Source organism: Eumetopias jubatus, unplaced genomic scaffold (genome assembly GCF_037043125.1).
Source record: "Eumetopias jubatus isolate StellerSeaLion01/CBP00866 unplaced genomic scaffold, mEumJub1_p1.0 scaffold_4, whole genome shotgun sequence".
Classification (NCBI taxonomy): Eukaryota; Metazoa; Chordata; class Mammalia; order Carnivora; family Otariidae; genus Eumetopias; species Eumetopias jubatus.
In genome coordinates, this window is record NW_028274810.1 from 56,840,093 (window position 1) to 56,853,140 (window position 13,048).

At 36.2% G+C, this 13,048-nt stretch overlaps 1 protein-coding gene across 5 annotated transcripts in view; it reads right to left on the reverse strand.

Moving 5' to 3' along the window:
- PATJ (PATJ crumbs cell polarity complex component) overlaps nt 1-13,048 on the reverse strand; it is a 335,447-nt gene that overhangs the window by 264,388 nt on the left and 58,011 nt on the right. For all 5 annotated transcript variants that reach the window (XM_028106828.2, XM_088022976.1, XM_088022975.1 and 2 more), the window contains one exon: nt 10,013-10,144. In XM_028106828.2, the coding sequence (XP_027962629.1) occupies nt 10,013-10,144 (132 nt within the window). The remainder of the gene's footprint in view (nt 1-10,012; nt 10,145-13,048) is intronic.

A 13,048-nucleotide genomic window follows, 5' to 3' on the forward strand; every position in this document is an offset into this window, starting at 1 on the left:
GAAATGTCCACTGAGCAGACAGTAGTACTCAAGTACAAAGTCACACCCTCTATTAAAATTACGTTACTTGAAATGTGAATATACATCACACTATGGAACTGCATACGTTAAGATGGTCAATTTTATGTGTATTTTATCCAAAAAACTGTTAGGTAGAAAAATGAATTTATAAATAATAAATATCATAGTATCTTCCGGGGGGGGGGAACTACATTAGTTGAAAGTTATTATGATGTAGGGAAAATGTAGACACACAAAACTTGAAAAAGCTTTTCTAATGTTAGTTTGGGAATTTATTTTCATTTTCCAAACAAATCGTTCTCAGCCTAAGCACTTATGCATACTAGCTGAGACTTGGGTTTCTCATTGGTGAAGTGAGGAGAACAATAGTATAGATTTCACAGAGTTGTGCAAAGCATTAAATGACACAGGTCATGAAAGGTGCTTTCTAAGTCCATAGAGGTCACTTCATAAGTACTGTTACTGTTCAATACTTATCACTGAAGATGATGACAGAGAAGTCAGCAGGAAATATGGGACTAAGGAGTTAACAATTACCATTGAGTTTACGGTCTTTTAAACTCAACTGAGTGTATGTGATTTAAACCAACAGTGCTATCAACTACTAAACCATTGGTGATATTATGCTTACGTGGTAACACATGAAAATAAAGAGCTGACCCTGTAACTCTCCAGATACATAGACCTCTGCATCTGAAGAGAGGCTCAGAGCAGCATGGCGTCCTCAGCCGTCTTTCTCCCTTGGAGCAGACACTGAAAAACAGAAACCCTCTCTAGGCTGGGAGATTTGCTGACACACACAACCATATCAAGGACACAGTATGCCCTGCACTCTGTAGAAAAAATTCTGTGATTTTTAAGAAAAATCCTTGAACAGGAAGCCAATACTCTGTAATATGCAGCATGTAACATGAAGAATAAAACTTTGCCAGCTTTGAAACTGTACAGGAGAAAGGCCACGGAGTCCTGCCGGGAAATCTAGGATGCAACACAACAGTTTGTACTCTCTGGCGGTGAAGAAAGTCACCAGGTCTCTAAAGAGCTCTGGCCAAGTGGAAGGAGTCAATGCAAGGAACCACAAGACATGATCTCAAGTAAATCTTTTGGAATTGTAATAAGTATTTTTCTCTGGAAAGACAACTGGAAATTTTTTGTCATTTATCATTGTGTTAAGCCATGGTTATGAAGAATCAGTGTCGTTTCTGGTCTGAACACTGTATTTCACACCACTGGAGCTCAGAATCCCAGCTCCATTCCCGACTAATTGGGTGATCTTGAGCAAATTCCTTAACCTCTTGTTATCAAGTTTCCTCAGCCATAAAATGAAGATGATTACAGGAGCTACCTCATGGGTTTGTGGGGATGATCGAATCAGTTCATGTATATATCAAGGCTGTAAGCAATGCCTGACCCAGTGTAAGCAGTACATAATCCATAATCATGGGCTATTATTACCATGTGAAATGGTAGTCCTGTTTTCCAAATAAAATAGGAGAACACAAAGTTTCTCAAAGGATTTTTCATTAAAAGGAATAAAACTCAAAAGTTTAGATAGAGGTACATACAGTTAACAGCCACTAAAAAAAAAAAAAAAAGACGACGACGACTTGAAATAAGGACCAAGTAATCAATCCTGGGACATTCCTATGTCCACTACCTGTTTGTCTACAAGGCATACCTCAGTTCCCTGTGAGGCCCCTCTGAATCCTAAAAAGCTATCATCACAGAGGCTTAGTCTCACTTCCAGCACTGCTAAAACCATAATGTATTATACAGAGTTGTTCTCAAATCTGTTTCCTTTAGTGTGCATAACATGTTTATTTATCCACTCTCTACTCCCAGTTGAATTTAAACTCCATGAGGACATGGAGTCTATGGTTTATTTTGTTCACTACTATATTCTCCATGTCCAGAACAGTGCCTGCCATAGGGGATGCTCAATATACATTTGTCAAAGATCTTTAACATCTCTTTTCATCTGTATATACCCCATACTAGCTCATATTAAATGAACAATAACTTTTTTTGAAGGAGAGAATGAGTAACAGGTATAGTCACTGTGTGCTCAGATTATGTTTTTTAGAATCATCATTTTTCAGTAACTGGTAACATGTTAATTTATGCCTAGGAAAGTGTGGGCATTTATATACGTCTTTTATTTAGTCTTTATAACTTTATAAGGCAAATATTATTTCTATCTCAGAGATGATTATTTTAGTAAACTGAGAATAAGAAAGACTAACAAGCCTGTCCAAAGTCCCAGTAGGGAGGCACAGCCAGAATGAAAACCTGGTCCTCTCTGACTTCTAAGCTGGTGCTGCTAACCATCCTATATGCTCACAGTGGTGTACGAGAGAATGTCGTATCTGACTAAAGGAAAATACAAAAGGAACAGCTGAAAGGGAAACCTGAGCCCTAGAAAATGGTATGTAAAGATCAGGCAGCCAATCCCCTTTCATGCATCATTAACAAATTAGGCCTCTGGTAGCACAAGGAGGCAGTACCACTTCCTGGCCCTCGCTGGAGAGAGCATGGCCTCTTTGATCACTGCCTGGCTCCAAATGACACCCACAGACAGGGCAGAGCAGTACAAAGCACCAGGCCTGGGGAAAACAGATTCTCAATACCTGTTGGTGTTTCTGATTCAGTCTTTCTGCCATACTGCAGGAGGGGCTATGACTTGTCATCTACACACCATGGTTCTCGATGGTGACATCAGAATCAAGGGAGGACTTCCAAAATACCTCATACTCAGAGAGGTCGGAGAAGCCTGGTGATGAAATAGCTCTGGAGAATGAGTTTCTTCTTTAGACCAACATTTTTTTTTTGACAGTTATTATTCTCTTTTTAATTACATGGGAGACAGATACACAGCTAGACTAATATCCACTAACTTCCTGGAATATGTTCAGCATTTCACAAGAGAGATGTTATTGCCAGGTTTTGCAGTAAATCTGAGCATCTTTATGCCTCTATTTTAGCTCTCTGTGGCTGTTTCATGAACACTAATAATCTGCAGTTCGGCTATGTGTGAAATACTCATGAAAGGTAATACAACAGACATTACCATTTTCAGGATCTCCTCCTCAGCAATGCCTCCTAGTATGCAGCAGAAACAGTCCTTAAGAAACATCTGTTAAAAGGGGAGTCACTGGGGCACCTGGGTGGCTCAGTAGTTAAGCGTCTGCCTTTGGCTCAGGTCATGATCCCAGGGTCCTGGGATCGAGCCCCACATTGGGCTCCCTGCTCAGCGGGAAGCCTGCTTCTCCCTCTCCCACTCCCCCTGCTTGTGTTCCTGCTCTCGCTAGCTCTCTGTCAAATAAATAAATAAAATATTTAAAAAAATAAATAAAATAAAAGGGGAGTAACCCTATGAGAAAGCACCAACCAGGTGACAAGCATTTGCTGCCTGCCTTCTATTCCATCTCCCCCCCCCATTAGACACAATGGGATTTTTTTTTCCCTCCGAATTCATATTCCAGAGGAGCCATGAAATTCCCGCAAAGTTCAACATCAGGCCTGACTTAAGATCTTTGGGGCCTCCTGCTAACTCATCCCCCTGCAGCTGCCTCGCTAAGGCAAGCTTTTGATCTGTACTATCTGGATTTCAAGCTGATATACACACAGCCGCTTTGATCTCTTATTAAGTGGCTTCTGGTCTCCTGATGCCTTTAGTCTTGCTGCACTGTGGTTTTTGGAAGTCAGTCATCATCCTGAGCACACTACAAACTCCACACACCAGGAGTGGGCTCCCTTCATTCACCCACTTTGCAGGCTTGAAAAGCAATCTTTAAGCCATAAGGGAATTTCCCCACTAGCCACAATCAATCCATTCCATGAACACACTACTAAGAATTATTTTTCAAATGAAGCAGCTTAAAATGATTTAAAGGATACAGAACTTCCCCATAGAGGGAAAGGAAGCAAATTCTCTGTGAAAAGAAATCTTCACCCCAGTTGGCACTTTGATGTTAATAAAAATAAATGTGGATAGGAATCAGGGATGGGCACCGAATAGTCTTTACCAGTCCCAAGTTCCACTAAGCAAAAGTGACCTTTAAATGCAGATGTGTGGTTTGTTCAACAGCAAGCTATATATTTGCAAGAACATGGACACTACCATTAGCAGCAGATTGACGCCATTTTTCTTACTCTTACTATCTTAATCCTACACGGGTGAAGTGAACCCAAAGAACTCTTTTAAAAGGGTTAAAAAGGGGGGGCACGCCTGGGTGGCTCAGTCGGTTAATCATCTGCTTTCTGCTCAGGTCATGATTCCAGTCTCCTGGGATCAAGTCCCACATCGGGCTCCTTGCTCAGCAGGGAGCCTGCTTCTCCCTCTGACTGATGCTCCCCCTGCTTGTGCTCTCTGACAAATAAATAAATAAAATCTTTTTTTTGGGGGGGAAAAAAGACAAAAACAACAACAAAAGAAAAAACTAGCCCAGATATTGGTGTCCACGTTATGAAGCCCATTGAGCATGAAAGTGTACATATAGTAACCTGCAACACATGACTGTCCTCCGTGTCTTAGATTCTAGAAATAGTATAGGTTTGTATCTGACTTTTTAATATTACTACTGTATGTACTACTATATGCTAAAACTATGTTAATACCTACCTAATTCTCTATCTTAGATTCTATGAACTAATTAGCTGACAGGAACATAATGATATTGGGCTTCCACAAGTTAGTAAACACTGTGTACTGGTAGAGGCAGCCACCAAAAATAGCAAAAATTAAAACCCTCAATTCCTCGGGGTTGTAAGTTCTAGCCCCACGTTGGATGTAGAGATTACTTAAAAACAATTTAAAAAATAGTAATAATAATACATACATACATTTCTAATGTGTAGAGAAAGTCATTCTGTTGTACATATAAGAAAAAAGCCAACTTAAAGCCACATACATAAAATTTACACAATCTCTTCGTACAACTTTTAAAATCTTTTTTTAAAGAATTTATCTAATGGAGTTAGGAAGGAGTCAGGCAAAAACTGCACACTAAGTTTTTCTCAGAAATAGTAAGGTATGCCATATCCAAGACTCCACAATACTGCAATATTTTATATTCATACTATTTGGGCTTTATAACCCATTTCTTCTGTTAGGAAAAATTAATTGCCTTTTTTTAATAGGGAGGAATATTTTCACTATTGTTTTTAGTGAATCATCATTTGTCTTTGGTCTTTCAATTTTTTAAAATATTACTAACAGTATTTATGTATGAATCACCTCTCAATGGCTATGCTATAATGTTTTCTAATTTTTATCTATCTAAACCCAAAGTCTTTTAAAAATATCTGTTCTGGCAAAAATTGAGTCTGTCCATATCAGGAGGGGAGAGAAATGAGGACTGGGATGTTGGAGGGAAGAGAATTATTGGTTAATAAATTTTACCTTCTAAATCACTGAAATTCAAAAGTATTAAGAATGGTAATATCATGGCTAATGTTCAAAAATTGGCTAATGTCAAACATTCCAGTGAATTATAATCATGAGGGGTTATTCAAAGTTCAACATAAATCAAAACACCAGAAAATATCCACTTGCCATGTTTAATATATAAGGTCAACCCAAGGTGAAATCCACACAATTCTAAATTTATTTAAAGCTTTTTGATAGAAATTTTTAAAAATCACAGACTCACGCTACCTAATAATTGCTTCATTATTGAACAATAGCCCAAACAAATTAGTTGCAGTAATTTAGGATTCTTAAATTTGTAATTATTTTCATGTGAAGCAATAAACACTAGCTTTAACACAATGCATATGAGCACACTATGTTAATTTTTAATACTTACTAAACTTTCATATAAGCATTAAAAATGAGAATGCTATCTAGCAGCTTGTCCTTAAGATATGAAATTTTTTTACAAGCCAGAAAAACAAGAAGATCTGCTATAATAAATTTAGTACAAAAATCTCCTGTAATAAAATGCACTCATAAAGGAAAGGAGCAACATAATATGGTAGTTAAAAGCATAGATTCTGGGAGCTGACTGCTTGAGTTCAAATTGTAGTTCTGCTATATACTAGCTGTGTGAACTTGGAATAGTTACATAACCTCTCTGTGCTTCAGGTTCCTCACTTCAAAAATGAGGATAATAGTAATAGTACCCACTCCACAGGGTTCTTGTGAGGAATACATAAAGCAATCAGAACAGTGCACCTCAAACAGTAAACAATAAATGTTAGCTATTATTATTGGATTTGTATTAATATTAGGATTAGTATGAGTATTAGTAATATTCCAAGGAAGAAAGACATTACACATAATCATAACTAAAGCACCATATGTAAACCACATCTAGAAACTGGCAAGAAATTATACTATATAAAGTTATAACCAAATTTCTTAAGTTTTGTATTGCTTAGAAACAGAGTACATAGTTAAGCCATAATATTCATGTTCTTGATAAATTACGCACATTGCTGTTTTCCATGACACTATCCTCTAAGGTATGACATTATAGTGACCAGTGAGTCTTCTAATACGGTTTAAGGCAGGATTTTAACTAGCCACTACATGGAGTAGTACCTAGAAATATTTGAGACTGATAAATATTCTACCTTCATTCAAATCAGAGCCAATAAAGCTATTATCTACTTTATCCTAAAATCTAATGAGGCGGCTTACAACCTGAATCATATTTACTGTAACATAAAAACTATGTAAACCATAGTTTACTATGTTATAGTAAATATGATTCCCTTTTGCTTTCTCCTTTTCCTTTGCCCCCATCTATTTTAAATACCTTTCATGAAAACGTATATCTAGTTTGCTCTTTGCATTTTCAGACTTTCACCTATCCAGATAGCTACCCCATAGTTCCATGGCCAATTCAAGATCCTTTATCTGCTCACTCAAAAGCAAACTGCTGGCGCATAATCCACAATAGGATAATTCACATATGGTTCATCAGGAGTTGGTTCCATTTTAGAATGTAATTTTATAATTAAATTTAGATTTCATTAAACAAAAGTATCTACTTATTAATTTTCCTAATCTAACTAGATAGCTAAAAATTGGGTTAAATATACTGTAGTAGGGCTATACCTTCAAGAACAATATCTAGACTTCTGTAGTTTATTTTCTAAATTGGATGATTATCAGTATTCACATACCCATAGTAATTTTAACATTTCCTACTTCTTTACACATGCATTTACTTAATCCACAGCAATCCTTTGAGCTAGACATTATCCCCATTTTATAGATGAAGAAACTGCATAAGCACCAACAAAACAGACACTGTATATAATTTTGTCAGGTTCCTGAGGAAGTTCTTACTATTCTAGAGAAAAACCAGTTAGTGAGAAATTAATATTGCTAAGTAAATTTTCAATCTCTTCAATACTGCTAATGCAGCCCTTTACAACCTGGAAGCTCTCCCACTGTCCTAAAACTTTCTCTGTGTGGCCAAAATGTTTCTAGAGTATTCTTATTCTAAACGTGCTAAGTGGGGAAAGGGGATGTGAGTGGATCTGCATTGGTCCTATTCAGCTACCTAATAAATTCATACAGGATGCATCAAATACAGTAATAGCCAGGAACATGGCCTTTCATGACTTTTGCTAAACCTTCACCTGCCCTTGCAAAAAAAATTTTTTTGAACTTTAGAATTTATTACCTAATTACAACAATGGACAATATAACCAATTAATTAACTTGCCCGAAACCAAATTTTAAATTGTTTATGTGTCATCTAAATGTCATAGTGTTTACCAGTTCTGTATGCCACTGACAAATGGTGAAATGTGCTGAATACAATTATAAGTAAATGTACTTAAGACTGACTTAAGAAAAAAATTCAGTTTAAGATTGAATGTTTTTGCTTCCAAGGTTTAGCTACAGAAGTAAATAAGCTGAGTGCTTTAATATGAATCAAAGTAGCATTTGAAAAATAAAGTATTTTTCTATCAGTTCTCCAAGAAGCACAAAGGCAAAATTACTTCTTTTGCAGCAAAATTACTTTATACAATTTGTGCAGAAATGTCAGTATATGTAATGATGAGGATAAGGGGCGGGGGGAGAAACATAGAATTTTATTAAAAAAATAAAATTTAAAAAAACCAAAGTATGCCTCAAGGCATACCTATAGGAGTGCAGTGAAGAAAAAATATTTTTCCCTATTTGGGACTATGTTTTTTTTTTTTTTTTAAAGTGTAAAGCTCAGAACTGATAGAATTCTTGTTAACTAGTTAAACTCTTAAAGACTCTCAACTTTTTCTTTCTCTCCTTTACTGAAGTTTGTTTTTATTTCTAAAGCACTTCTCTGCTTTCACATGGAATATTCAAAATATAAAACTTACATACAATGTCACTTAAGAGGGTAAGAGCAACTATTATATTATATAAGAATGCAAATACATATAGGTTCCAATCATAATGGACATGTAGCTGAATATCTTAACACTTCATCTAAAAGGTATTTTCATAGCTAACACTTCATCTGAAAGATGTTTTGTAAACTAAATCCTAATTATCAAAATGGTTAACAAAAAAATCTCATCAAATGTGTTCATTTACTTCCAGTTATTTTTGGCTAAACTAAACTTTATTCAATCATTCTGTGAATACTTATCACTTATCATGTGGTAGATAATAAGGGCACACTGGGGAAGAAAAATTGAGATGGTACCTACAATTTGTTTTATATGCCCTTATATTTTTTAATAGCTTTTATTTTTTTAATTTAAACTCCATTAATTAACATAGAATATATTATTAGTTTCAGAGGTATAGGTCAGTGACACCCAGTGCTTGTTATATCATGTGACCTCCGTAACGTACATCACCCAGTTACCCCATCCCCCATATACCCTTATATTAACCAGCATAAACTTCTAAAATCTTACAGTATTGATACTTCTTGATAAAAGTATTTCCCCAAATATGCATTATTTACAATCCACAAATCATAATTCAGTAATATTCCAAAGAAAAGTTCTAATAACAGAGAGGGTTATTTGGCACAGAAATATGCCAGCAAAAACGAACTATCTATCTCAGTAATCTTGAATCACACTACCTAAATATGGAATTTAATGTTCTTACATAATGCTCAAAGTATTTTTCTTTTAATCTGTTCCCGAATGCCTTATTAAAAAAATTGATTTTTATATCACTTGGCATTTTATGTGCTTTGATAGAGTACATTCTGCTTTATTAAACCACAATGTGTTTAGGCAGCACTAAAGTATTAAAATATGTATCTTAAAAGTGAAGAGGTTTTTTGCCAACAGTTTTAAATTCCCCATGATAATCAGAAGGTCTAAAAATACTGTAAACCAGTAAACTGATAGAACATATAGATATCCTATTGTGATCTTTCACACACAACCCCCCAAATGCATTAGTGACTTTAGCTATAAATGGAGTACATATAAATACATAAATAGTATGTGTTCTGTGTTAAATATAAACATGTAATTTCATCAAGAACATTTCTATTTAATCAAGCTCACTGATATCAACAAATAAGCAAAACAAAAACCTTCGTGTGAAGTGGAGATAGAAGAGTGAGAGTTGGGAATGACTAATGTGGATGGGTTTCTTTCTGGGGTGATGAAAAGGGTTCTAAAATTAGACTGTGGTGATGGCTGCACAACTCTGAATATACTAAAAACAACCCAACAGCATGCTTGAAATGCATGAATTTTATGATATGTGAAATGTATCTCAATGAAAATGGGACTGAAAATCCCTCCATATAAAAAAAATTCTTCAAACTCCAGTCTCTAAAAGCATCCATGGGTATAAAATTATTGCTTCCCTCACTGTTCAATTATTGTATCATCCCTCATTTTAATCACTAAGAAGCTACCAAATGCAAAGGTAACAATGGAAATTTTAACACCTGTCTTTGGACGGTAGCATTATATCTCAAATCATTCAGTTTTCCCTAGTGGGTGCCTTAAATAATTACTAGTTCACATACCTTTAAAACAAATCTCTCCAAAAACTCAAAATAGATTCTTATACCTGGTAATCCAAGATGCTGAATCCCAAGCCTTTATGATCCTTTACTAGTTCAACAATCTTGACTTCAGGAGACCATAGTGCTAATTCCCCATCATCATCATCTTCAGTATTAACGCCTACACTGTGGTCAGCCTGAAAAAGAAGATAAATGCTTCAAAACATTGTCCTTTCAATTCTGAAAAGAATTAACATAATCAGGAATCTCATAGCTTCTTCTCCAACTGGGAATTCTCTTTGGCATGCATACTTTATCTTTTTAATCTTTTCAGAAGGGGCATGCACTATAAGTATATACTTATACTCTAGTATAAGATCTTCATGGAAATTCAAGTACTTAAAAATGCAGACTGTTCATACAGTTGGATTTTCTTAAATGTAAAGGACCTGTTTCATTCAAAATATTAACACTGACCTCTTATACTTCAATGAGTTCTGTCATCCCATTAGAAGCATAAAAGGAAAAATACGCAAATTAAGAAAAAAAATGAAAATACCATACAAAATCAAAGCTTATAAGATATTTAAGTAGCAAAACATGAACTCATAATTACAGTGAAAGATAGAAAGATGCCAACAGAGAGAGAGGATAGTACAAGACACAAGAGAAACCACTTCATTGGCTTCTGGAATTTTATAAGAAAAACTTCACTAGAAAAAGTGGGAAAAAATTCAAGTTCTTGGGAATCATCTAAGTCTAAAAAGCCAGTAAAAAAAAAAAAATCACTGAGTTGAAATAATGAAAATCGCATCTTGGAGCACGTAAGTCAGCAAAACTATCCAATACACAAGTCCTTGGTTATTTTCCTTGACTTCATACCCCCAAAGCCCCTATTCCAGGCTCCCCCAACTCCTTTCAGGGAGAGTCACTGCTACAGGGACTTCTAGGAAGCTCAGTGATAGCGGGTAAATGAGTCGACTACACAGAAGAGCTGCTTCAACCTTTAGTTTTCATATGATTTATCTTCCTCAAAATACTCTGAACATCTATCTGAAGCTCAGAGATTATCTTCTTTTTCTTTGTAGCCCTAGCAACTAACAAAATGACAGGCTAGAATGGAAAATCTGTGTGGGCTACCATGGGGTTTACCAATAGCTATCCACTCAGCCCACAACAGAGCCCGGCTCACAGTAGGCGCTTGATAAATATTTGTCCAATACATTAACAAATCATCCATCTTTGACTGCATATCCCTTCAAACTTTTTAAATAAAGCTACAGGCTAAATAGTAATCTTTAAAAATAGACTTCTTAAAACTTCGGGTGCGCTTAGTAAATAGAATCAAAGTGCATCATTCCTAGGAACACAATTTTTAGTGACTTGCATTAGAAAATCCACTTAATTAAATCAGAGGGAGGGGACCCCTCTAATATGGAAGAGTAAGGCACCACAGCAAGTACAAAAACATTTTTTAAATTAGGGTTGGTCCAGATCTCAAACTGTCCCCGCAGGACATGGAAAGTCAAAACTCAATCCATGGTGGATTGAATCTAAACATGGGAAAAATTTCTGGGTTCTTGAATTACAAAACTTGAAATTAGTGGGATGTTCTGGATCAATAACCTCTGTATATATCAGCCTGATGTGAGGAAATGATATTTAAAAAGAAAACATTTTTATACCTTCCAATAAAAAGTAAAGTTCCAATAGCTAATATATAATATGATTGATGTTTTACTGGGGCATTTAATACCCTCACTGATTAATGAGCATTAGAATTCTGGCTGAGCTGCCTAACCAGATAAGGTTTAAGAACCTAAGATGATATGGGGATAAATGAAAAAAGAAAAAAAAGACAGAAAAGCCAGGATTTTAAGAAACGACACACACTTACAAAGCCTAAGTTGACAGAAATTTTAAGGCATCCAAGGTATATAAGATATTATACTCCAACCTGAGATATATCACTTTGATACAATCAATTCTGTATAACTCCTGTATTTACAGAATAGAAAGCAATCAACTAATGGGCAGCAAGGCTGACATTTAGAATAATTCAAAGCTGTTGTTTACCCATTGTGGTAAAGGATGACAGATGGGAGCATTGAGTCAGCAAGCTGGGTGATTTACACACCCTGTAAGATTAGATTAAAGGCATTTTTATCAATCTTTAGAGGTAAGCCCTCATCCACATGAATTTTAGTAAAGATATTAAGAATCACAAAAGTGGTATTCAGGTTCCTTCCCTGAAATATGTTTTACCAAAGATAAACATTAAGAAAAAAAAGATTCTCAGGGCGCCTGGGTGGCTCAGTCATTAAGCGTCTGCCTTCGGCTCAGGTCATGATCCCAGGGTCCTGGGATCGAGCCCCGCATCGGGCTCCCTGCTCAGCGGGAAGCCTGCTTCTCCCTCTCCCACTCCCCCTGCTTGTGTTCCCTCTCTCGCTGTGTCTCTCTCTGTCAAATAAATAAAATCTTTAAAAAAAAAAAGAAGATTCTCAATCAATAATGGACTAAGCAATTCTTATACACCCTGTACAGAATAAAAACACTATGAGACACAAAATAATTTTAAGATACGACTCTGCTCACAGGAGCTGAGTTTTGTTGTAAAAGCAAGCTCAATACACATGAAAGCATCTGTGACCATAAGAGAGGGCTAGCCTCTCACATACTTCAGGAAATCAGGAAACAAAGATGGCTGGACTGGAGGAGTCAAGAGCTATAGTTAACTTCTCCAAAGCACTTCTCATGTGCAAGGCATTGCACTAAGAGCTGGGCATATATTACTTCATTTCCTTCTCACACAAACTAATGAGGGCAGTAAGTACTATAAGTATCCCCAATTTTCAAAGAAAGAATATGAACAGAAAGTCAAGTTATTTGCTCAAGGATTCACTAAGTGGTAGAGGCATGATTATCTTGAAACTGAGACCACAGGCAGGTAAAGGGAAGGCTCTGTGTGTCTAAACTGGTGTTCATGGGGCACCTGGGTGGCTCAGTTGGTTAAATGTCTGCCTTCAGCTCAGGTCATGATCTCAGGGTCCTGGCATCAAGCCCTGCATCAGGCTCCCTGCTCAGCGGGGAGTCTGCTTCTC